The sequence below is a fragment of the Uloborus diversus genome, chromosome 9 (genome assembly GCF_026930045.1).
Source record: "Uloborus diversus isolate 005 chromosome 9, Udiv.v.3.1, whole genome shotgun sequence".
In the NCBI taxonomy this organism is placed as follows: Eukaryota; Metazoa; Arthropoda; class Arachnida; order Araneae; family Uloboridae; genus Uloborus; species Uloborus diversus.
This window is the reverse complement of record NC_072739.1, coordinates 132719942-132745958: the sequence shown is the minus strand read 5'-3', so window position 1 is coordinate 132745958 and position 26017 is coordinate 132719942. Positions and strand designations below refer to the sequence as shown.

The window sequence follows — 26017 nt, the reverse complement described above, 5'->3', positions numbered from 1 at the left end:
TATTTTTTACCCTTTATTTTTATTATTATTATTTTTAATTTTATTATTTTTATCATTATTTTGTTTATTTTATTTTATTGTTATTTTATTTTATTTTATTATTATTATTATTATTATTATTATTTTTTTGCTTTGAAGAATACACTGAAAGTACAGACACAAGACCGAAGTAACGGACTTTTATTAGACTCTCATCAAAACTCAAAATCTTATTCATATTTATATTGTATTTTTAAAAACATTTCTTAACATATTGAGTGAATAGTAAATATTTAAAATTTAAAGATAGTGATGTATGCAGTTAAATAAAATATTCATTTACAAATTGTTCTTTTGAACGGTGTACTATACTTTTTCCCACTGTATTCAGATATATGAAAGGTAAGATTTGAATCAGGTATGTATTCTCAAAAAAAGTGCATCACATTTAAATTTTAAACCAGTATTTGGTACGTTCAGAAAACATTTTGAGATGTGTCTCATTTGATATCCGGGTTGGAATTTGAGTATTTGAATAGGGAATTGGAACTTTTTATACTGTAGCAAATTTTTCGACTATTCTTCATATTATTATTTAATAGCGGTACCCTCAAGGCATTGCTCGTAGTACAAAATAGTGAGACCAGTAGCAAAATTCTAGATAATTCTGGCGGAATCGAGAACATGACACCCATGGCAGCCCGTATATTTAAAAAGTAAAGTCAAAGAAATTGCGAAATTATTTCTGTGGCGAGCCTGTGTCTAAGAGACCCCACAGCACTTACGTTACAGCCTTTGAATTTTGTACAAAATTACTTCGAGCCCTCGAGGTTTCCATCTTAATTTCGAACTACTGTTTTTGCAATTAATTTTTAAGCAAAAATTTCGCATTAATTTCCTGTTGAAGGAATGAAAATTTTCCCACGCCCCAAGTCATTCGGAAGAGCTTTTTTTTTTTTTTCCCTTCATTATTTTTAACTTGTTCCATTTTTCTCAATTAGAACAGTAGATAAAAGGGTTTCCAATGAAAGTCCTGCTCCCAACTCAATTTAAGCCCGGAACTAAAGAGCAAAATATTTCTAGAGACCACGAATTTGAAAACGACTTTTCAAACTTACAAATGGCCGTTTTGGTATGTAAAAGAGGCCCGTGAGATTTGGTACAAGTTAGTTAAAATCCTAGGGAAGAGGTACTCTTTGAAGCGTTTTTTTTAAAATTGTTTTTTAATAATTTTGTTAAACTTATTTTTGTTAAGTCATTTTTGTCTTCGGTTTGGAGTCGGATTTTAATGTTTTTCTAAATTTAATGAGCTTTTTACTGAGATTTTTCTATGGAAAGGGGAGTGCGATATTTATTTTGTTCTAACTGTTACGTGTATTTTACTCTGATTCTTCTTAAGAGGCGTTTAAAATCTTCGCGAACTAAATAGATTGCGAAGTAATCTCCGGAAGTTGGGGGTGGCAGAGAAGAGTAACTCAAAATCGACACTTCTGTGCATGACACCACCTGTATACAACAAACTGTGTGCATATTATCAAATTTCTTTACTAAATGCGCTTATTATTACTATCGAAGTGCGATTGGTATAGCTCATTGCTTTAAAAATATCTTTGTTGGGGAAAAAGACGCACGTAAAAAAGAATTTTTTTTCTTCATGGAAGTCACGTGACACTTGTTTACCAGAAGAATTAAATTTCTTGCCAATTTTTGTATTTTTTTCTACTGGGCACTTGTTTTTTTCATGAATTACACATTCTTTACGCGACGGGGAATTGGCCTTTCATTTTGATCAGTGGGTATACAAACAGAAGTTATAATCATTTTTTAAATCCCAAAAGTTCCTTCTCAGCCGGGGTTATTTGTTATGATACCCGAGCTTCTCCATGTAGAGGCGATACTCTTCCTTAATTTTGTAAGTTGATTGCGTTAAAAAAAAAAATTGGAATTAAAATGTTGTTGTTAAGTCGTATTTACTTTTAATGTAACCGACTCAAAATGTGATTTTTTAAAAAAATTGTTACAGTTGAGTTCATTTTGGCAACACTGAATATTTCCACTGAATGCGTAAAATTTGTTGTTTTATTTTTTGAAAAAATAAAGAAGAAGGCAAGACGCCACCCACAAGAATGAAAAAGGGCTGGAAAATTTTCAAGCATGATTTTTTCGAACACTCTAAAGATTGACACATATTTCAACTTGCTTCCCTTTAAAGGAAGATGTGTGGTTAATGAATTTTAAGTTATCCAATGTGTTGTGCTAAAACTAAATAAATTATTAGAGTTCAATGGAAGCCGAATATATAACTCTGTAAAAGCACTTATTTTCACGAAAAGGAAGGTATCGATGATTTCGACAGCTGAAAATATCGCGAATTTTCTATGAACAGAACCGAAAGTTAAGAAAAAACAATCTAGAGGCTAAAATTTTTGCGATTACGAAAATAAGTACGTTTAGAACATATACTTTATAAAAGGAGATTCAGGTCATCCAAATTAATTGAAGTACGGATAAAATAAAATTATCTATCGAGTACATAAACAAGGTACTGCAAGGTTTTCACGATTACGACGAACTGTCAAAAATAAGTTCTTATACGGAACTGATGTTTATCCTCACATAATAGCGACTGATTGAGTAACGCTCCTGACGTCATGAACAATGAAACTCGTGCCATAACATGATAATTTGATAATATTTTTTGATTATGTTTGACGTGCAGGGAAATGCTTTATTTTGACAAGACTAAACTGGAACCGGTAGTTTAACTGTTTTACTGGTAAGGCTGTCATTTAAGGAGAACCAAGAAATGTAAAAGTGGTCAACAATGAACGCTATCTCTACTGGAGCTGAGGGTTAAAATTTCAACTTTTGAAATATCACCAAACAAGCAATTGCTTCGTTCGAATGTAGAAGCAATTTTCGCCCGCCATACTTTGCCGGGAGATTTTGTAGTTTTTTTTTAAACAATGAAACAAAATGACATGACATGGTACATATAATGATGATATAAAACCTTCCAACGATTAAAAAAAAAAGTAAATAAATAAACTCGTAAAACTTGAATAATTTAATTTTTTTTTGACTCTTCAATCCTAATGGGGAATTTTGCTTCACGATTTGATATTTGAGAGATGATGTGTTGTGATTTACAATGTACCCTCCCTCCGATTGTTGACCTGTAAGATGTGTTCTTGTTTTTGCTCAATGAGTTCTTCAATTGACCGAGCAACTTTTTCACATGTGTAAGTTTTTTCTTTGATATGAGACATTAACAATGCATTTTAAATATTCTGGATACTTTTCTTTGAACACGTTCTCTGATTTATAATAGTCAGGTAAACGACTCTGTCAGTTTTAGCAAATAAATAGAACTCCTATTTCGAAGTGGATTTCCGCACAGGATTTTTTTCTCAAAAGCTTTCACAGATTCATAAATATAATTCGCAAGTTGACCTATCTACACTAAACAGTAGATCTAATCACTCACAGATCATCTATGAGCAGAAAAGTGCAAAGTATCTTACCACTAGTGATGCTCCGGATATCCGTATCCGTATCTGCGGATATCCGAGGGAAAATAAAGATCTGTATCCGCTACTTTTTTGATGGATCTTAAACGGATCTTTCCTATTCTTAAATATTTGAATAAAACTCTTAAATTCCGTTTAAATTAGGTTTTATTCCCTATTTAAATTATAACGTATCATTTCAGAAGCCAATTTGTACCCCCCGTTGCAAAAAGAAATGGGTAATAAATTTTAAAAGTGTATCTGAGTGTCTGTTTGTGGCATCGTAGCTCCTAAACAGATGAACCGAGTTTGATAGTTCTTTTTTCATTCAAAAAGTGACTTGATCGAAAGTGTTCTTAGCTTGGCCTCGTTTTTGCAGAACTTTAATTACCAGAAATATTAATAAAAACCGACTTAACGTTTTTCAGAATTATGGTAGTAAAAACTTACCCGTACGTTAAAAATATTGGCCCCAAAATTAAAAGAACTAAGTTTTCTGCGTTTGATATTTGTTTGGAACTTCCAAGTTATATACAGTAAAAGCAATAATTTTGTTAAGGAAATTTTAAATGCAATTCAAAGCCTTTATACGCGTGATCGGTAGCTATTTAGTCGGATAAGCAGAAAAAACTCAATGATTTAAAATTTCTATCCGCTGTCAGTTCATAGTTGTTAACAATGTGTGTTCTGACCCGCAAAATCCATCTCAATATCAGGTCGGCCCTCTGGTACATGTTTTTTTTTTTTTTAATTTTAGTTTAATATTACACTGGTGTGCAAAAATTAAGGACGAAGTCGAAAAATTAGCATATCAGTTGAACGAAGAGGCAGAGCGGACACAAAGACCAATCAGGAGATTAAGTAAGGTGATGTACGGTAGCACATGCGCAGATATGCAGGCAGACGTAATGGGGGAGTGTCTGAGTAGTATAAAGCATGTTGTCGGTGTAAGATCAGTATTTCTGGCAAAGAGATTGCACGCCGATCTCCGAATCTCAATCCCATCGAGCATGTATGGGATTTTCTAGGCAGACGCTTGGCAGCTCGTACCTTACCACCAGTAACGATTCGGGAGCTTCGATTGGCGCTGCAAGACGAATGGGCAGCAATGCCTCAACAACTCATTGGCACCCTCATTCTCAGCATGGGCAGACGCTGTGAAACCTGCTTAGCAGTCGGGGGAGATCATATCCCCTACTAAAGACCGAATGTTTCTTGCTGGACACCCATCACAGGGATGTTTCGGCCTTCAGTCGCATTGCGCTTCATGCTACTTTTCCAAAAAAGCTTCTTTTTATCCCTCCGATTTCTCTTTGGTTGCGTTCGACGAACTTCACCGGTCGACCGGTGAGTAACCAGTTACTAACCGCAGCGTTCTATGATCAACCGGTTACCACAGCGGTTCCCATTCTAAGCTCTTGATTGGTTGATTGGAGCACGTGATCATTAGCTGTCACGTGATTAACTAATCGGTCGCTCTCGGTCGAGCTCGTCGAACGCAACCTTTTAGTAAATGTTGCTTACATTGCACATGTCCTTACGTATTCGCAACTCCAACGAACTATAGGGGGCACTGAAGTCACTGTCTAATGGCGGAATTGAAAACTACAACAAACGCACATGGTAACGAAGAAAATGATAAAAGTGTTGTGATTTTTGTTCGTACGTATGATTTTTTCGCTTTATTCTTTTAAAATTAATTTTCAAAGTCTTGTGGATATTCTGGCCCACGTAGAAAGAAATGAGAATTCAAGAAGCATTACTAAACGTCAAAGATTCATGCAAACTACGTAGTTCGTAGTTCTAAGCAGCTATTTCCACGATGTTGAATTCGATATTTATCAATTCTTGATAAAACTAAATAATAATTGTGGCCTGACAAGAATAACAATTAATGCTAGAAAATTCAATGTGACATTACAAATTGTTATCGAAAGAAGATACTTTTTTGCCTTGCTTGGCTAGCGCTTATTTTTTTTTCCATTTGTAGTTGAGTTATTTCTCTCGAATTCCCGAATCGGTTCATTTAAAAATTTTCTGTTTCGATTTTTCTAATTTCTGAGTTACGATTTAATTGTGTCATGTTATGCAAATCATCAACAAAATTCTCACGGATATATGGTGGTAGTTTTCTTTTCAGTTGATTGACCATTATTTCCTTTCACTTATCGAATTCTGTAATCTTACTACCATTTTATTCCACTCATGATAAAAATTAAAAATGGTTTAACTAAAAACGCGAAATCTCGCCAAGGCTACTTTGCTCGCACAATACTAAAAATTAATAACCCTAAACAAATTTGGCGAAACCTTTCAGCTGAGAATAAAAGGAATAAAGTAAATTCTTTCTCGGTTATTCATTTTGTTCTACGATAATATATTCAAGAAAATATTTTGCATACTGTCCATTCCAACTAAATGCTGCTGTAAAATATGGTAAGTTTAATTAATTTAAGATTAAAAAAAACCCCATATTCTTACAAATTCATACAAAACAATAAAAAATTTTACCTGGTATAACGTTATCCAATTTTGTTAATCCAGAGTTTTCTTGTTTACGCTTCCACCATTTAATACTTTTTTGAAAGAAATAAGGAAAACTAACATTATTTTGAGAAGCTCGAGAATACTACTAAGGGACGAATTAATTTCTGTTGTTGAAGGCGTTCTTAGACATGTTGAATGCGTTACTCAGAACAAACTGACCGCGTTTACGTCAACAGACACACGTGATGCGCAACGTGGCAATGTTTTAGGTGCAGACGCAGTTTTATAAATCACCGCAAGGTAGCGTATTCGAGCGCTGGAGTTCCGAATTGGGGATCTTACGGTATTAAATGTGTTTATTTGGAAAGCTTTTATACGAAGTTATATTGAAAAAACCGTCTCGTCCTTAATTTTTGCACACCAGTGTAGGGTCCAATGTGTGCTCGGCGCCCAATCTTTTTAGACCGAAAAATAAGTAAAATACTAGCGCCACTTAGGGTACCTACTAGATTTACGTCAATCTTGGCATGATGATGTGAAGGCGTGGCGTGGTTGTGGTAGCTTTATTTATACAGCTTGGGATAAGCTAATATACAAAGCATAATCGGGACTGATAACGTTACTACAATCCCATCCGTTTAGGATGAAGGACATAGCGCGAAGAAAGGCGTGGTTGTACAAGCATTCAAAACATCGCTTATGTTGTATTTAATCTTTTAAAATGTTTATATTAGTATTTCTTCTATCACTGTTATTTTCGACAAGTAAGTAAACGTGAAAAATTACTTAACTTTCTCAACCTGTGTTCTATTTTCTGCTTTCAGTTTTTCTTTAAAAGAAACACAATGAAGCAACTTTATTTTTGATGAATCGTTTTATGATCCGTCATTGTTCGATATACTATTATTGTTTAAATCAAGACTTTGCTTGGTTTTGCTATGGATACATCAGATCCAAAATGAAGTTATTGAAAGCCAAAAACCAGGGCAGAGAAAAACTAGAAAACTGAGTGTATGAGTTGTTTTTAGTAAATATTTGCTACATTGTTTTCTGAAATTTGACCTATTTAAACAATATGCGCACTTTTTGTTCAACTTTCACAATCGTAAAGTTGTGAGTTCAAAAGTTCTTCAGCACAAAAGCTAAAATCGGGGGAAATTTTTTAGCAAAATGCTAAAATTTGTTACACATTCTCATATATATATATATATATATATATATATATATATATATATATATATATATATGCCTCAGTGTGTTTCATTTCCAGTTGAAAATAAAATTCATATTTCGCCTCTGACATCTTTGAAGAAAAAAGTACAGCAGCTATTTTTTTACGTAAAATAAAAAAGGAAAACACATGATTGGTTTTTAGAATGTTGCAGTCCCTTTCTCCTAATAAAGCAGTTATTGGGCAGACATAATGCCGGATACAACTAAGGGTTTTTGAACTTAATAGTAATTTAAGCATCTTAGCTAAGATTTTAAAAAAAAATTTTAATTGATTATCGGCATGCATGCTTCCTCTCAAGAATCATACATTTGTACTTTTTTTAAAAATTAATTTATTATTTGAGCAAAAAAGCATTTTTTTTTTTTTTTGCAAATAAAATAGTGTGTTCGCATTTTGTGAAAATTCGAACCTTAGTGGAAATCCTGTTGCATTAGTTAAATGTAATTAAAAACAAACGACATTAATTTCTTCATTAAATCTAATTTTATTGTAAACTAATGTTTAATTGTGTATTCTTAAACTATTCCGATTAGGCTGCTCCGGATATGATGGCACTTTGTTGACAGTCTCAAAGGTTTTGTGATAACAAGGTTCGACTGTATCTGTTTATGAAATATAGTAAACCCTCGTTTTACAGGGGGTTTACGTTCCCCGGAAGTGCCGCGTAAATCAAAACTGCGTAAATTGAGACCTAATACTAGTGTTAAAATAGGGGTATGGTTCCGTAGATAGCAAAATACTTCATTCTAGTGATGACTAATAGTATAATAAATTTATTGTGTACTTATATTGACTTTTATGTGCAACATGCATAAACAAAACATAAATTAATTTCGTGTCCTGTTTATAAAGAGGAGGTGGCTATGATAGTCTTTTGGCAGTCATTAAAAATTTTTCTCTAATTCTTTGCAGAGTATCAACGCATCCATGATCACTTGCATCAATTCCATAATAGAATCTTCCTTCACTAAAAAATCTGAAAGATCACTTCTATTGTCTAGGAATGGCTCATATTTTTCAATATGAACGTTTTTGGTTGTGTTTCATCGATGTCGGTGTCCTTGTTCATTTTTTTTTATCCTTTGTCACTTTTAAAAACTCTTCTTCCAGTGAGCTCTGAACTGTGTGAGTTGAATAACTTTACTTCTGGGAAGAAATCTGCTACCAATTGCATAAAATGTTTCCAGTGGCCTAAGCTGGATTATTTTCACACCAAAATGCAATCTATTACGTGTAATCTGCAATCTTTAGGAGTTTGGATTTTGAAAGAGGGAAAATTTTATCAGTTTGCATTGCGGCATCCGCCTAAAAGCATAACTCATCCGCGTAAAATAAAATAAAGGTGTCAAATCCTAAACCGCGTAGAGTAAACCCGTGTAAAACGAGGGCCTACTATATTATTTAGCACAAGCAATAACTTTTTGCTCATGTTTTCATTTTTCAAATATTAATAAATCAGTTGTTTTACTTAAACAAACCATACTTTTTAAGACAATGATCAAATATTTGTGATACCTCAAAATACTTCTGGGTAAATTATGTAAGTCTAATTCATGTCTAAGTGTTTTTCAGGGGATGTTATTGCATACAAAATTTAACAAAACCCTAAGAAAAACATGAGTTAAGTTGTTATTCTAACATGGGTTTCCATTTATTTGCTTTAATACTCTCAACACCAGCTCTAACAAAATTTTGTGCTTTTTTTCTTTCTTTTTTTTAAAATTTTTTGCTGCTATTAAAGGTCCCATGGCTTTTAGTTGTCTTTTTTGTTTGCTCCCCCACTTATAAGACTCAATTGCTGCCAAGACAGTATGTGTAAGTAGAAATTCAATGTCAAATTTACTCAGTGAAACTTGCATCATATGAAAATGTTGATTTTGAGTATGTTCTATGTCCAAAAGTATAACATGTTTTCTGTCCATTGTCTCTGTTACTAAAGAAATGACAGGTGATATTTAACTTAGAAAAGATCAACTAGTTTTTGAATATACTAATTACTCAACCTGCTTTTTTAGGCTGTTCCCTGATTCCGACTTAAATATGGTTTTCTTCCTAAAAACAAAAATAATAAAAACGTAAGGTAGTTTTTAAAAATTGCTTCAAAGCATCAAGGAGATGGTGTGAGACTAAAAGCGGTAAAATATGAAAATTATCCCAAATCACATTTTGCTTTCATTATTCTTTAATATGCCTTAAAGTTCCAATGATCATGTCTGTAATTATTAATATGACCAAATTAAAAAGCAATTCTAAAGTTATTTTGCATGTTAAAAAGTTCTTTTATTTTTTGTTTTAAAATTCTATATTTTTGCATCTGTGTTGAATATTGAATTTTTTTTTTATTTTCCATTAGTGTTAAGCATTTTCAAAATTTTAGTGAATAAAATTTCTTTTTATTTTCATTGAAACCTTGTCTTGGAAATATACATAAATGAAATTCTGTAAATATTTTGAATGAGAGCGTCGTTTCAAAATGTTTTGAATATACAAAATCTACTGTTTCTCTCTCTTTGTGTGTGTAAAAACCACTTTTTTTGAAGTAAAATCTACTGTTTATGTTTGTTTCAAAAATGGCAGGCATTTGTTTTTCTCTTTTTTATTTAATTGACAATCATGGTTGGTCATTTTGCTGGCAAAATGGTAATTTTGTTGGGACTGGCAAAAATAGTTCATAACAGTTCTTACACGTGAATAAAATCCTATATTACTGCAGTCAACTCTTGATAACTCAAAGTCTTCTAACTCAAATATTTCTTTATGTCTATAATTATCTTCATTCCATCCCAAAATAGTTTAGTGCTTTCAACAAAGTATGTCCCTATATCTCGAATGTACTCCTTTTAAGATGAGAGCTTTGTTTTTATTTTATGCATAAAAATTCAGCTAAAATAAGGAAAGTAGTCCCCCCCCCCTTAACACGTTGCTTATATTTCTTATCAGCTTGTGTGGGAGGGGTAATTTATTTACAAAAGTGCTCTTTAATGCACACTGGTTGCAAGGTTACGTGAGAAATACCCGATTGAGGTAGTTTTTGCCCTGGCTGATGACCTAAAATTTTATTGTTGACTATTCTTTGAGGGACTCAAAATTTTAGGAACAATTGAGAAAAATAGCATTTATTTTCTGGATGATTCAAATAATCTGCTTTTTGGACAAAAAGACGTTTAAAAGCAATACGAACTGAAATCAAGAGGAAAGAAATATGGTCCTACAACATACAAACTAAATGACATTTTGAGATGAGATAAAAAAAATGTAAGCTGTCAAAAATAGCTTATTTTTTCTAAGTAACTTGATGAAATTCATTTTTTCTAAAGATATTTTTTGTAGTACTAATAATTAATCTATAAGTTTTAGTCTATCTATTATGAACTATTCTTGAAAAAAAAAAAAAAATTAATTCTTCAAGATGCTGGGAAAGGAAATTCCCACTGCTCAAATTAACGATTACTTGAAAGGTTTTAGCCAGTTCCTTGGGAATTCAAGTTGTCAAGAGTAGACTGTACTGGCAATATTTGTCGAAACAAGGGGGGAGGGGCGTGACCCCCCAATCCCCCTTTTGCTATATCCCTTATTACATATGTTAATTAATATATAGTCAATTCCCGATTACTTGAAGTCTGATAACTCGAATATTACTATTAAACTCAAAGTTTTTATCAAGTTCCGACCCCTTTGTCTTTCATTCCATGCTAATTATTCTCAATATCTCGAAGTTAACTTCCTTAAACTCGAAGTTTTTTGAAAGATAATTCAAAATTTATTTCAAAAGAACAGAACAAAAAGTAAGAAACGAGTGACTATGAGAGAAAAATCAGTTCACCTTCACTTGCAATTCCTGCACAATAGAACTCTAAAGCAAGAAGAGCACCTGTTGAGCCAATGTGCGATAAAGGAGTTACACACGTGGAAATGAGTTATGCAACATTCACACTGCGTCCACACATCCGTCAACGAGGTATCTTTTTCTCCCTAAAACCAGTTTTCGGCCGGCGTTGCCATGACAGCAAGCCGTATTGTACGGGACCTGTTGAACGGACGAGAAGCCAGATATCTGACGGCTCTGACGTCCGTAGAGTTGGACGTCGCATTTCATTGGTCTCCACGAGATGAGCGTGCTCTCTCTATTGGGTGAGAGTACTGCCATGTGCTTTTTTGGCGTTCGCAATGTATGAATGCTTTTCTCTTTTCAGAAAAACGTTTGTTTGTCCCTTTTACGTGGCGAATATGATGTGCGAACGCTGTTTGAATTACGCTTTAGTTTGTTTTCTTTGACAGGTTGCTAGACTACTAATTTGCTTTTAAGCTATCGTGTCAACTGATTGTACCTTTATTCAAAGGCTGACCTAAGTTACGATACGTTCCCTTTCATTCTGTAAGTCGATCATTTGCTGATAAGTTCCTGTGAGATAGAGTGAGTTTTCTTTGCTATTAAAGATGTCTAAGTAAGTACTCCGTCAATGTTATTAAAAGAAAAAGAGAAACCTCTAAAGCGATAAAATCCATGAATCTAAATTTTAAATAAATGAAGATGTGCACCTTTCCTGAAGTAGAATTAGCTCTATTCAAGGAGTTCCAGCAGTATCAAAATCAAAACCGTGCTTTTGATTTTTTTCCCCTCAATGTTTTTGATTAAACTGTGCATATTGTGCTTAAAAACTTTAAAGTTCTGTAATTTTGTTTATTGTACATATTAGTTAAAATATTCGATGGTTTTCAATATTAAAATATCGAAAGCCGCAACTAGCGATACGTCGAACTTTCGATAAGTCAAAGTTTTTCATCAGTCCTTTTAGATTCGATTTATCACGAATTGACTGTAGTTAAAACCATTAAACCAAAGCCAGTGATTTATTTAATTGTGATGTACTCTCCCCTTTATTCTACATTCATAGTACCTATATTAAGAAAAAAGGATTTTGCTAAGAGAGTTCAAACTTAATATTTAGATTCATGTTTCAATGATGCATTGAATTTTCTAAGAAAAACAGATTTTAAAGGGAATATTTGGTTGCATCTCAGAAAATAAAGTTTACTATTTTTGCGCTACCTTGGCGAAAAGGTATTTTTACCAGGATAGATTTACTGTTTTTTTCTACCTTTGACAAAAAACTTACCAACCCTGCTGACAATTTATATTACTATGTATGTCATATATTTATCTATTTTACATTTGTTATTTCTGACTATTTAATGCATCTTCTTGTAGTTTCATGTGAATTATGGTGCTATAGCTGTGTAAGCTCGCAACCAGGCTGCGAAGAGTTTTATGTTGACTGGAGAATACATAGTGCAATCACCTGTCCTCGAGATGATGATAAATGCGTTAAGGTGATTGAAAGAAAAGGAGGTTTGTTTTCTTCTGTTATATTTTTAACTGGAAACTACACTACAAAATTATGAACCCCTTTGGTCTAAGGCCCCTATAAATAAGAGCCGATGCATCAGCTTAAGATCAGCCACTTTGGATCGGAGCGTGTGTTTTTGTGATTGTCTTTTCTGGCAAGTTATCGCATTTGGTGTTTTTTCACTGCAAGCAGTTATTAGTGGCACATGACTTGTTTATTAAAGAAAATATTATTTTTGGTCAATTTGGCAAAACCTGAAAGTTTACTCTGGTAACCTTAGCTCCGCAACAATGAAAAATCTTATCCAAAATGGCTAAACTTAAGCTGATGCACCGGCCTATCTATATAGCGGCTCTACTTTGATCTGGTGTGCTACAACATTTGTATGAGAAATATTACACCCTCAGAAGAAAAGTTAAAATTTTGATTCTTGGCTTTCAAAATGCAACTTCTTAGTAATTTGTAACATTAATTCCAGAGATCAGTTGTTTGGCAAGACAAAGCTAATGTGTATGACCCAGTGTTGGGCATCAACTAAATTTGTAATTGATTGATTAGTTGACTAAAGTAATCTGACTCCCATTTAGTTCAGGCTAATATTTTAAAAATTTAATTCAATTGCAGACCAAGATTAAGGTTAGTTTAAACTAACTCGTTAGTTGCTCAAAAAAACTAATTTAGTTCAGATTGATTTAGTTCAGATTAAATTAATCAGATTGAATTTAGTCAGACTAAAAGTAATCAGATTAAAAGTAATCAAATTGATTTGATTACTTTTTTAATTCAGATTAAATTCGTAAAATATAAATATCACATGAACAGAGGCACATTTGTATTTCTACGTGTATACATATATTTATGCAAGCATACACGAGTTAATGCGTGTACATACGACTACGTGCGGGCATATACGTATATAAACGTGTTATCCCGCGTATGTTCGTGTACGGAGGTATATTTGAAATTTTAAGTAAATATACATATTTATGTGTGCATACACCAGTAAATACGAGTATGTACATGTATATAAGAGTATGTACGTGTACACATGAGAATATGCTTCTAGATACGTGTTACCACGAGTATACTCGTGACAATACAAATCTACCTTTTTAGGTACATTTGTATTTCTACGTCATATTCTAGCGTGCGTATACGAGAAAGTACGTGTATATACAAGTATGTTCGAGTACACACGAGAATATGCATATAGATACGTGTTAACCCGAGTATACTCATGCACAGAGGTGAATTTGTATTTAATCTAGTACATGAACTTTTATGCGTGCATATACGAGAAAAGACAAGTATATACGAGTATGTTCATGTACGCACGAGAATATGCGTATAGATACGTGTTTAACCCGAGTATACTCATGTACAGAGGTACATTTGTACTTGTACGTTAAAATACATATTTATGTGTGCATACAAGAGTTATACGTGTATATACGAGTAAGTACGTGTATATACGAGTATTTTTGTGCATATACGTGTATATACTTGTTGACTCGACGATATTCGTGTGTACAGGAATTTTGTATTTCTACGTGTATATACCTACAAGTACGTGTGAATACAAGTAAATATGTGTATATACGATACATATTTGTAAACACGCGTTTATACGTATAAATACGTGTTATCCCGAGTATATTCGTGCACGGAGATATGTTTAATTTCTAAGTGTATGTACAAATTTATTTGTGCATACACGAGTAAATGCATGTATACACGAGTATATACGTGTACACAAAGGAATATACGTATGGATACGTGTTAATCCGAGTATACTCGTGAACAGAGGTAAATTTGTATTTAAACGTATATATACATATTTATGCATGCATATACGAGAAAATACGTGTATATTCGATTAAGTTCATGTACAAGCGAGAATAGATTTCTAGGTTCTTTTTTTAGCCCGAGTATACTCGTGTACAATGGTACATTTGTATTTCTAGGTGTATATGCATATTTGTGCGTTTATACATAAATAAATGCGTGTATAAACGAGTATGTACGTGAACACACGAGAGAATATATGTATAGATACTTTTTACCCCGAATATACTCGTGTACAGAGAAATTTGCTTTGTATATACATATTTATGCGTGCATATAAGAGAATACGAGTATGTACGTATTCACACGAGTATATGCGTATAGATAAATGTTACACCGAGTATACTTGTGTGTAGAGGTCGTTGTATTTACACGAGAATATGCGTATGGATAAATGTTACACCGAGTATACTCGTGTGTAGAGGTACATTTGTATTTAAGATTGCATATACATTTTTATGCGTGCATACATGAGAAAATACAAGTATATACGAGTATGTACGTGCACACACAAGAATATGCGTATAGATACGTGTTTAACCCGAGTATACTCGAGTAGAGAGGTACATTTGTATTTTTGGTTAAAATACATATTTATGCGTGCATACACGAGTTAGTACGTGTATATACGAGTAAGTACGTGTATATACGAGTGTGTACGTGTATATACGAGTGTGTACGTGTATATACGGAGCTGTACGTGTTAACCTGAGTATATTCGTGTCTACAGAAATTTTGTATCTCTACGTGCAAACAGAAGTAAATACGTGTATATACGAGTTCGTAAGTGTAAACACGAAATTTTACGTATAAATACGTATTTCCCGAGTCTATTAGTGCACGGATTTATATTCAAACTTCTAAGTGTACACAATGTTTATCAGTACAGCGTTTACAGACTTTCAGGGCAGATAGAGTACACCTAAACGGGGGGAAACACATAGCAATGCATGGTCGAAAAAACTTTCCTGGCGCGGTAGTGACAACACCAATCACCAAAATGACAAAACACGAATAAGAAAAGAGAACATGTTCAGAATCTTTAGTACAGCAAAAAACTAAGGGAAAAGAAAATTAAAAGGCCAACGATCATCATCAAAGAAGGTGTTCGAAATTACGACCCCGCCCGTAATTTCGAAATTTAGCAAAAATACCGGGCGGGTCCCGGACTTCCTGGTGGAACAAAAACCACGTGTGCGCATGCACCGTCATCTGATGCTTCGGTTTACGTAGCAACATCTGTTGTATGCACCAGACAAATCTTACCAGTATTTTTGCTGCATTAAAAATAATAAACATGTTTTCTCCTCTTAATCGTGCCCTGTCTTACGCTTTGTGTCGTCACTATCGCGTCTAGGTGCACTGTATCTGCCCTGAAAGTATGTAAACGCTGTACTGATACATCCTGTATACTTATTTATGTGTGCAAACACGAGTAAATACTTGTATATAAGAGTATGTTCGTGTATATACTAGAATTTGTGTATGGATACGTGTTAACCCGACTAAACTCGAGTACAAAGGTAAATTTGTATTTAAACGTTTATATACATATTTATGCATGCATATACGAGAAAATACGTGCACAAATGAGTAAGTGCGATTCCACACGAGAAAAGACGTAAAGATACGTGTTTAATCTGAATATACTTGTGTACAATTGTACATTTGTATTTCTACACGTATATGCATATTTATGCATTTTTACACGAGTAAATACGTGTATATACGAGTGTGTACTTGTACACACGAGAATATGCGTATAGATACGTGTTACCCCAAGTGTACTCGTGTACAGAGGTAAATTAGCTTTTAAACGTGTATATATATATTCATGCGTGCATATAAGAAAAAATACTTGTATTTTCGAGTATGTACGTGTACAGACGAGAATATGCGTGTAGATACTTGTTTAACCCGAGTATACTCGTGTACAGACGTACATTTGTATTTGTAAGTTAAAATACATATTTATTATGCATACACGAGTTAATGCGTGTATATACGAGTAAGTACGTGTATATACGAGTATGTGCGTGTATACACGTATGCAAAAGTGTTAATCCGAGTATATACGGTACACACTAATTTTGTATTTGCCACGTGTATGTACATCAAAGTACAAGCAAACACAAGTAAATATATGTATATACGAGTATATAAGTGTAACTTGTTATCCCGAGTATATTGGTGTACAGATGTATATTTTTTATATCCAAGTGTATGTCAATTGCAGATACAAAGAGGGGTCATGAAGGTCAGGACCCCCCCCCCCCACACCGCAGGGAAAATTTTGAACGTTTGCTTGAAAAATACAAAAAAATATCGAAACCATGAGAAAATGTAATAATCTTTTTGAAAATTTTTTTTTTTGGGGGGGGGGAGTTCATTACTGTAGAACCTCGATAATTTGAATTAATTGGAATCCGACCCAATCCGGAATATTAAAAATCCGGAGAATAAAAAAAACAAAACAAAATAAAACATACTCACTGAAAATCACCTTAAAAGGAAACACATAGAATTACAAATAAACAGTAAACATGTCTACTTTGTTGTTACAAAGTCTGTAATCTTCTCCTGTGACAGTTCCATTTTTTCCCTATCGAGTAAAACAAATTGATTCAAAAGTTGCATTGCGAAGAAAAGGGAACTCAATCAGCGACATAACACGGTCTTGCCCGTGAGAGGGTTAAATAAATAATTATTATGGAATTTTGACGATCGCTCTTTAAATGTAAAGGGAAATCGGTCAAATCGATCGAGCCGGATTATCCGGTGATCCAGACTAACGGGGTCCGTGGCGCCGACTTCAAATTTGTAAGGTTTGTTTTTGAAAAATTTTCGTGTTTTAATAGGTTTTTTGAAGGTGGGGGAGCCCCCCAGAATATGAGGGACTTTCTTATTTAAGGAGGGGTATCCCCTTACGTAAGTTACTCAGAAACAGACCATGCATCAGCCATCTAGATTCAAAAAAATCAAACCAATCCCAATTTATTCCAATAAAACCAGAAGCAGTGTGGTCTACGGGGGGGGGGGGGGCGTGGTCAGTGGAGAGGTTGGTTCAAACTTAAAATTTTTAGCGCTTGTTTTTGAAAAAAAATTGTACTTATGTTTTTTTGGGGGGAGCCCCTTCCCCCGTAATTTGAGGGGGGTTCAATCTAAGGGGGGGTATCATCTTAAGTAAGTTACTTTGAAACAGAACAAGCATCGGCCATCTGGATAAAAAAATTCAAGCATTTTATTCGAATAAGATCAGAAGTGGTGTGGCCTACAGGGGGGGAGGGGGAATTAGCGGGGCGGGTGGCGCAGACTTCAAAATTTTAAGGTTTGTTTTTGGAAAATTTTCGCGTTTTTAACCACCCCCCATAATTTGAGTGGAGTGAATTTCTTTTTGAGAGGCGGGCATCCCCTCATACAAGTAACTGCAATAGGGAATAGGCATCGGCTATCTGGATATGAAAAAAATCAAGCCTTTATTCCAGTACTAGTGGTACCCGCACGGCTTTGCCCGTAATAGAAAATTAAAAGGTCTTTTGGTCCGCCTGTATATTTACAAATAATGTATGGTGAATTTTATCGCCAATTGGCTTATGTCCATGTTATGGTTCCACATTATGGTAATCTCGTCCATCTTATGATAATTTTGTTCCTAAAATCGGAATAGAAAAATAACCACATCGAATTTTCGAAAAATCGCTTCGAGGTGCACACCCCCATGATAAACTAACTTTGCCAAATTTCATGAAAATCGGGCCGAACAGTCTAAGCGCTATGCGCGTCACAGAGATTCAGACATCCAGACATTCTCCAGACAGAGAGATTTTCAGCTTTATTATTAGTAAAGATTATGTGAAAAAGAGCCTTAAAATTTTAATAAAAAATTAATAAAATCGAATTTTCGAAAAATCGCTTCGAGGTGCACACCCCCATGCTACAAACTAACTTTGTGCCAAATTTCATGAAAATTGGCTGAACGGTCTAGGCGCTATGCACGTCACAGAGATCCAAACATCCATACAGAGAGACTTTCAGGTTTGTTATTTAAAAAGAAAAGAAAAGGAGAAAGATAAAGAAGTAAAGAAAAGAAAGATAAGGAAAGATAATTTTCAGAACAAATTCTTTCCCATTTTATTAAATTTCTGTGAAAAATGGGCTTAAAATTGGAATAGAAAAAGAACAAAATCGAATTTTCGAAAAATCGCTTCGAGGTGCACACCACTATGCAACAAACTAGCTTTGTGCCAAATTTCATGAAAATTGGCCGAACGGTCTAGGCGCTATGCGCGTCACAGAGATCCAGACATCCAGACACATCCTACAGACATCCAGACATCCTCCGGACATCCAGACATCCTCCGGACAGAGAGAATTTCAGCTTTATTATTAGTAAAGATTATGTGAAAAAGGCCTTAAAATTTTAATAGAAAATTCATAAAATTGAATTTTCAAAAAATCGCTTCAAGGTGCACACCCCCCATGCTACAAACTAACTTTGTGCCAAATTTCATGAAAATCGGCCGAACGGTCTAGGCGCTATGCGCGTCACAGAGATCCAGACATCCTCCCGACAGAGAGACTTTCAGCTTTATTATTAGTAAAGATAAAGAAGATAAAGATAAGACCAAAAGCAGTATTGTGTACCAAATGGGGGGGGTAGTGTGGGTCATGTCGCAAACTGCGTCACTTCAAAGGGGGTGTTTTTAAATATTATTGATTTTTTAAGGTCTTAAATCTGTAAGGGGGCAGCCCCTCAACCCCCAATGTCCCCCCGTAACACATCAGGAGCTACTTAATATTCATTGGGGGGGAGAAGAGAAAGGAACCCCTTAATGAATCCAAACGCAATCTGTAGTTTTAACAGTGTAGATATTTTTCAATCTGATTAGATTTAGTATAAATTTTAATCTGATTACTTTAGTTGACTAAATCAATCTGATTAAATTAGTTTTACTAAATTCAATCTGATTAATTTAATCTGAACTAAATCAATCTGAACTAAATTAGTTTTTTTAGTCAACTAACGAATTAGTTTAAACTAACGTTAATCTTCGTCTGCAATTGAATTAAATTTTTAAAATATTAGGCTGAACTAAATGGGAGAACACTGGCATGACCTTATTTTGGATAAAATTGTTCTTTTACTAATGTTTGACACCTTAACACACCTTAACTGTGTTGTGAAATCCCCTTGAATAAGAATAGGGGATTTTTCTACTAGCACTGCAAGTGTTAATAGCAGGCTCGTTGTTGTTCCTAACACCACTAGGATCTCTGAGCCTGAATAGTAATTGCTAATTGATTAAAGGCAGTGAGGAACATCTTCCGTTTTAACGAGTGCCATTTAGATGGAAGTCTGAATTAGCTCAGACAGCACATGATAGATGGAAGCACTGTCTATCAACATTTCAAAACTTAGAACTAAACCAGAAGCCGAACAACTCCTAGTTCAGCACACTCAGAGATATTAATTCATGTGGAGGATTTTATGTTTACAACGTATTTAAACGTGCCCCAGTCATCATCAGAGAAGATGGAGGATTTTCGACCGGCTGGCATCGAACCTGGAATTCTTCAGTTGTGAGCCCGGTGTCCTTACCGGAAATTAGTTTTATGTTCTCAATGCTCTCCTAAAAATACAAGGATGATTTATAAGTGGCTGGTGCACCAAAAAAGTGAGGATCAAAAGAGGGGTTGGGTTAGCTCCTGAAGCTGATATATTTTTTTTAATTGGATTTTATTACTGGCTTTAAATAATCAATAACTTCTAAAAATGTGGAACATGGTATCAAAAATCGGAAGAGATGGCCACCAGGCTTTCCCTTTCCATTTTACAATTCCATTTCCATGAAATAAGATAAGAAAATTTCATTTGTTTGGAATTTTTAGTTTTTACCTTCATGAAATAATGAATCAATCCACCCTTATAACAGGGGTGATTGTGAGTTCATCAAAAAATACCTGAAAGTTTCAAAGCGAGAACGGGGGGAGGGGGGGGTAATCTTTGGCCCCCTACTACTTAAGTGCACCTTTGCCATAGTATTAAATAGTTCTGAGTCAAAATATTGTGTGTAGATTTGATTAAATTTTTAATGGGTTACAAAGTTACTTTTGAGCTGGTGTTATACAAATTATCTTGACATTTGTCCATCTTAAGGGATATAGGTGTCCATCTTAAGACTCTTGCAGGTATATTTGATGAGTATTATATAGTAAAAAAAATTGCGGAGGTAGGGATATAAAAGCATGACAAAAAAAACAACATAATTCCGGTATTTTCGGACATAAAAATACCCGGGAAATACGTCCGAAAATACCGGAAATTTGGTAAAATACTGAAACACAATCACCCCTATTATAATAAATATTTTTTCAATCAATCATTGATTTTTAGCTCTGAAAAGTGAGGGAGCAAAGCAGCTTTACTTGTTCATGAATTACCTTAAATTTTTGTCAGATTCGACTCTTTCTGGAAATTTTTTAAAAAAGTTATGGTTGACATTAGTCGCTACCCTGCTGGCAATGAACATTTCTGCAACAACAGCTTCTAGTGTTTGACTACAAAAGTCAAGTGAATCACTTATTAAAAAAAATTATCATGAGCCCAACTAATGAAAATTTTTAGTCGATGATTATTAACTTTTAGATTGAGTAGAGCAAGTAATTTTTACGATATTCTAGCCGTATGTAGGATTTTGTTTACATCTTAAATCCTGTTTCGTTTTGTTATTCAAATTAAATAGTTTAAATCAGAAAAATGGCTGGTTCAGATGTGTGTGTGTGTATCTCTGGGGTGCCACATTTTTGAAAGACCTTCCTTAGGGATATCTTTAATGCAGTGTAGCCAAAAATTACCTACCGATTGGAGTTTTTATTACCGCCTTTGTATTTACATAAACTACTCTATTTGGATTGGCAATATGTGTTAAAACCAAGGATTCTGGGAAAGGTTTCGATCCCAAAACTTCCCCCCTTGATGTGTAAGAAAATCTTTTAACTAAATACAAAAAGCTGTGAAATAGTACTAGGATTGAGTCACCTGACTTGCAGAATAAAGCAGGTGGTTTTACTTTAGCTATTTCAATCAGACCACGGGTGTGGAATAAAAATGATGTTTCTTTTTATACATTTTATTTAAATGTTTCTCGGTGCTATGATTCGGTAAAAATGGATAAAAAGTGGTTTGTTAAATGCAGTATACAAAAAAAAAAAAGAATTTTCCAGCATAAGCTAAAAGAACTACAGTTGCACCTGTTAGAGCAAAGCTGTTTTCTTAAAAAGAAGTTTATGGCTATAATGTAATAGATTCAATTTCCCTTCACATTTTATTGTGGATAATTTAAATTTTTATAACAAAATTACAGTAACAAAAATTTTATTTCATTCTTTCAAATTTGCTATAAATATGCACAACTGTATATTAAAATTTTAATGTCAAAAAATAAAATAATTATTCCTAACAAAACTGCCTTTAAATGTTTGTTTTAACAACAATTTGGAAGTAAATAAGTATAAGTTTTGCAAGCTTATGAGATGTACAATCAACTTTTCATAAAACTTTAAAAAATTACCAAAATTTTCTGAACAGTACTTATTGCTTTGTCTTGTGTTCTAGCTATAAGCAAATTACTGTTTGATTATTATAAATTTGTCCTCTACATTCATAAAATGAAAATTTTGTAATCATCCACAAGTGGTAAAGTTTTGTACTATTTTCATAATATATTTATTCATTACAGTTGATAAGTTCATTACCAGAGATTGTTTATCCAATTTGGAAAGCCAGAAGAAGGATATTCCTGCTGATAGATATGATGGCTGTAGAAAAGCTGCTGAACAACCTAAGCTTTCTGTATACGTTGAAAATCACATTTCACAGCTTGAAATCAAAAAGTAATTATTTGCATTAAGTAAATAATGATCAAATAAGCTTCGCACTAAAATATGATTGAAATGAAAAAAAAAAAAAACATAAAGTACAAAATTATCAAGAAAATACAGCATATAGCTATTTCAAGGGTATAAAGGAGCCTGTTCTTCAGTGCAAAAATGTTTAGCGTGCAACAAAAAGCTGCGAGAGAACCCAACCTCATACAAGTGAACACTGGTATGTTATACCAAATGTTGCAAATGTTTATTTATTTATTTATTTATTTTGATATTATTTTTCAATAGAGATAACTTCCCTAAACATTAGTTAAGGAACCTAGGGTTCATATAAAAAGTTGGATTTCACATTTTTCACTAAATATCTTTTTTGCTTCAAACTTTCAATATCCCAACTTTGCACCTTGTCTTGACCATTTTTGCAGTTGAAAGTATGCATCTAGGACTCACGGTTGCGAAAATATAGGTCTTGCAAGTTGAAGGTATGTACACTGCTTATACTATACACTGGTATGTAGATATACCAAATGGCAACCATGGTATATACATACCATTTGGTGTGTTCTCTTTCGACATTTTGTTGCATTACAAGCACATTTGTATTGATGAAGAGGCTCCATTATAGCCTTGAAATACAGTTGAACTCTCTTAATACAATCTTTGTTTAATATGAAATAACGGCTAAAACAAACACTTTGTTTGTTAAGTTTGATTTGTTATCTAATTATATTAAAAATTTTACGTATAATATGTACACTAAATTGAAAGTCTCGGCTAAGACAAACAAAAATTTCTGATATCTTTACTTAAAGTGATCATGACTGAATACTGCAATTTTCTTTTTTAGAAATTATACATCATTTTGTTACGCAGTAGCTGTGTCAAGCTGTGTAAAGAGAAGAAAATATTAAATATTTTACATGAAAATAAAGCCCATACATTTGTTTACCAGTTGACACTTCAATTTACTCGGAGATAAAACTGTTCATCTTCATTGTGGATTACAATCTATTCCACAATTGTCGATTATTCTTTTCCTTTTTCAATATTTTCTAAAATCATTCGTTTATAAGAAATTAGTAATTTTTTTTCTGAATGTACTAATTGTTAGATTACAATGTGTGTGTTAGTAGTAATGTTTTTTAAATATAGCTAAGCATTTCTTTGTTTTTTTATTTTTACTGCATCACTCATTCATGGTTGGTACAAACAGCGGCTAATACAAACAAATTCGTGAATTTTTGACACTTTGTATTAATTGAGTTCAACTGTATCTATATGCTGTATTCCTTTGATAATTTGCGCTATTTAGGTATTTAGGTTGTTTTTTCATTTCAACCCAAATTTTTTACCTTGTAGATATACCATTAGAGATTTATAATTTGAAAGCTAAAAATTTAGAAACACTTAATTTGAGCTTACATAATTCAAAAATAGTGGAAAAAAAAAGAGCACAACACAAATGTGTTTGTTGGCTATTTTTACGTGCACATTTTCATTTACTTTGCATTGCAAAAGAGGCCTCTTGTAAGCCCCAATGCAAAATTGTACAGCTATCTTGTACTTTCAGCAATGTTTATTATTTTATGTTTAACCGAAAGTTAATCATCTTGTTTTTCATTTGAGCTTATGTATAGTGGTTGATTATATAAGTTACATAGTCTGGAAAAGTCAATAATTAAACTGGAGGAAGATGTTCTTTCATTTAAGCAAATCTTATCTGCAAACTATTTGCAAAAATTAATTTAACACACTGGTTTCCAAGCAGTGATGCAGTCCAACTTCAATTTGCTTTGATGAAAATGCATCTATCTCCAGCTCGGTTATTGACTGTTCCAGACTGATAAGTTCTTGACATGGACAAAAATCCAGTCTGGATGTCATATCCGGGCTGTCGGTGTTTCGTGAGTTAGTTTTTTTTTTTTTTTTTTTTTTTTTTTTTTGAGTCATGTCACGTTGAATCACATTCTTGATTTGAATAAAATTATAGTGAGTAGGATGTATAACTAAAATATATAGATGAACTGGAGAACATTGGCAAATTAGATGTGGTGCATGGACAAAGAAAGTTTGAGAAACACTGATTTAAGGCATTTTTTATTACAGCTTATTTTGTTTATTTCAAACTTCAACTATGTCAAATTAATTTTATGTTGCAAATCATCTATCTTTTAATTAATTCATTTCTTTATTGTAGTGTACACTATGATGAAGTTACATATTGCTTCTGCGAGTATGACCAGTGGTGTAATGATGGATACAAGTTGAAGTCTGGTGTTTCTTGTTTCATTTTGGAAGCTCTATTCCTTGTAACAATATTTTTCTCACGTAGGTTATTTTGAGCAGTGTAGTAAATTTAATTACTTAGGAATTTACACTATGGTTTTTTTTTTTTTTTTTTTTATTGGATATTTATTTTATTATTGGTAGCTTTTTCTTTTTTGAAAAATGTTGTTATCGGAAAATATTATTATTATTCTTTTTTTTCTTTTTTGCATTCTACATGAACACGTTAAGAATTGAAATTAAAAAGTAACCTCAATTTATTTTTCTTCTTTTGCCAATTATTGTAGAATTAAAATGTTAACATACATCAAATGATGGGAATATTGAGCCATTATAAAAATGCTTCCAATATTTATGAAACATATAACATGAAATACAATATTCGCTGTAAAACTATACTTATGCTAAATTGGTGCATTTTATTGTATGCTAATCATCTATAATCAATAGATATACATGCTAATGTTTTTTTATTAATTTAGTTTGAAATGAATTCCGTCCATTTTGTCTTTCAATCATTTTGATAACATGAAAAATTGTTAAATATGCTGTGCATGCTGTTGCTGGATGTAAGAGTTGATTTTTATACCTTGAAGTTGTATTGCATTTTGTATTGTTATTTATGTATATTGGTTGATGGTTTTGGCTTTTTTTTAATGTTTAAAGGGAGAAGGTCTTTATATCCATGTTGTCTTTTAAAGCATATTTTAAAATCATATTCATCTATGTAATTCATTGATTACATCAGAGAATTTTATATTTCACATTTTTATGTAATATATATGTATTTACATGTACACATTTATTTTTGTAAATATATAGATTTCAATAAAATGATCCAACTTAAGTTATACTCATATTTTCAGAAGTATTTGCTAGTCTTGCTCTTAGTCCCCAAAGCTGCCAGTTATACTGCATTAAAAATGTATTCTTTGTTAAGATTAAAAGAAAACTGGAAAACACAAAAGGCTGGATATTAAAAGAAATTGTGTTTTCTTTGTTAAAATTTTTAACTATAATTATTTTTCTTCTGATCTTTTCAAGTCCTTAATTTTATTTATTTGTCTTTTTCTCACACTATGTACACAGCCCAAATCCATTAAAACCATGTCCTTCCTGCCTGACCACCGTTAAGATGGAGAAAAGCTTAACATCCGGTATACAGGGGGAAACAGATGTGTCTATTACTTTGCAGGAATGTCAGTTTGATTTTTTCAGATGTGTATTAACCTCTAAATTAAACAGTCTGACATTAAAAATGAATGAAACATTCACATCAAATTTCTCTCCCCCCCCCCCCCCCCCAATTAAAGCAGGCTCAAACTACTTGGCAGCTTGCCGATTCTATAGGAAACGTGGGGAGACTGTACACATATCTCTTCATAAAAAAAAATACCAATGAGCAATTTATCATAAAAGGCTCGGACAAATCCAGTCCGACC

The 26017-nt window shown here is 33.2% G+C and overlaps 1 protein-coding gene across 1 annotated transcript; it reads left to right on the top strand.

Annotated features, from left to right (window-relative positions):
- The first annotated feature begins 6611 nt into the window (after nt 1–6611).
- Nucleotides 6612–25306, top strand: LOC129229986 (uncharacterized). Its single transcript, XM_054864371.1, has 4 exons — nt 6612–6739; nt 12419–12559; nt 22142–22295; nt 24487–25306. Exons 1-4 carry the CDS (start codon nt 6697–6699, stop codon nt 24629–24631), a joined length of 483 nt encoding a protein of 160 aa, XP_054720346.1. The 5' UTR covers nt 6612–6696; the 3' UTR covers nt 24632–25306.
- The last annotated feature ends 711 nt before the right edge of the window (nt 25307–26017 follow it).

Coding starts and splice junctions, on each gene's coding strand:
- LOC129229986 (XM_054864371.1), top strand. CDS start 6,697: ATGTTTATATTAGTATTTCTTCTATCACTGTTATTTTCGACAA. Junction 6,740..12,418: donor ATCACTGTTATTTTCGACAA/GTAAGTAAACGT, acceptor ATCTTCTTGTAG/TTTCATGTGAATTATGGTGC. Junction 22,296..24,486: donor TCACAGCTTGAAATCAAAAA/GTAATTATTTGC, acceptor TCTTTATTGTAG/TGTACACTATGATGAAGTTA.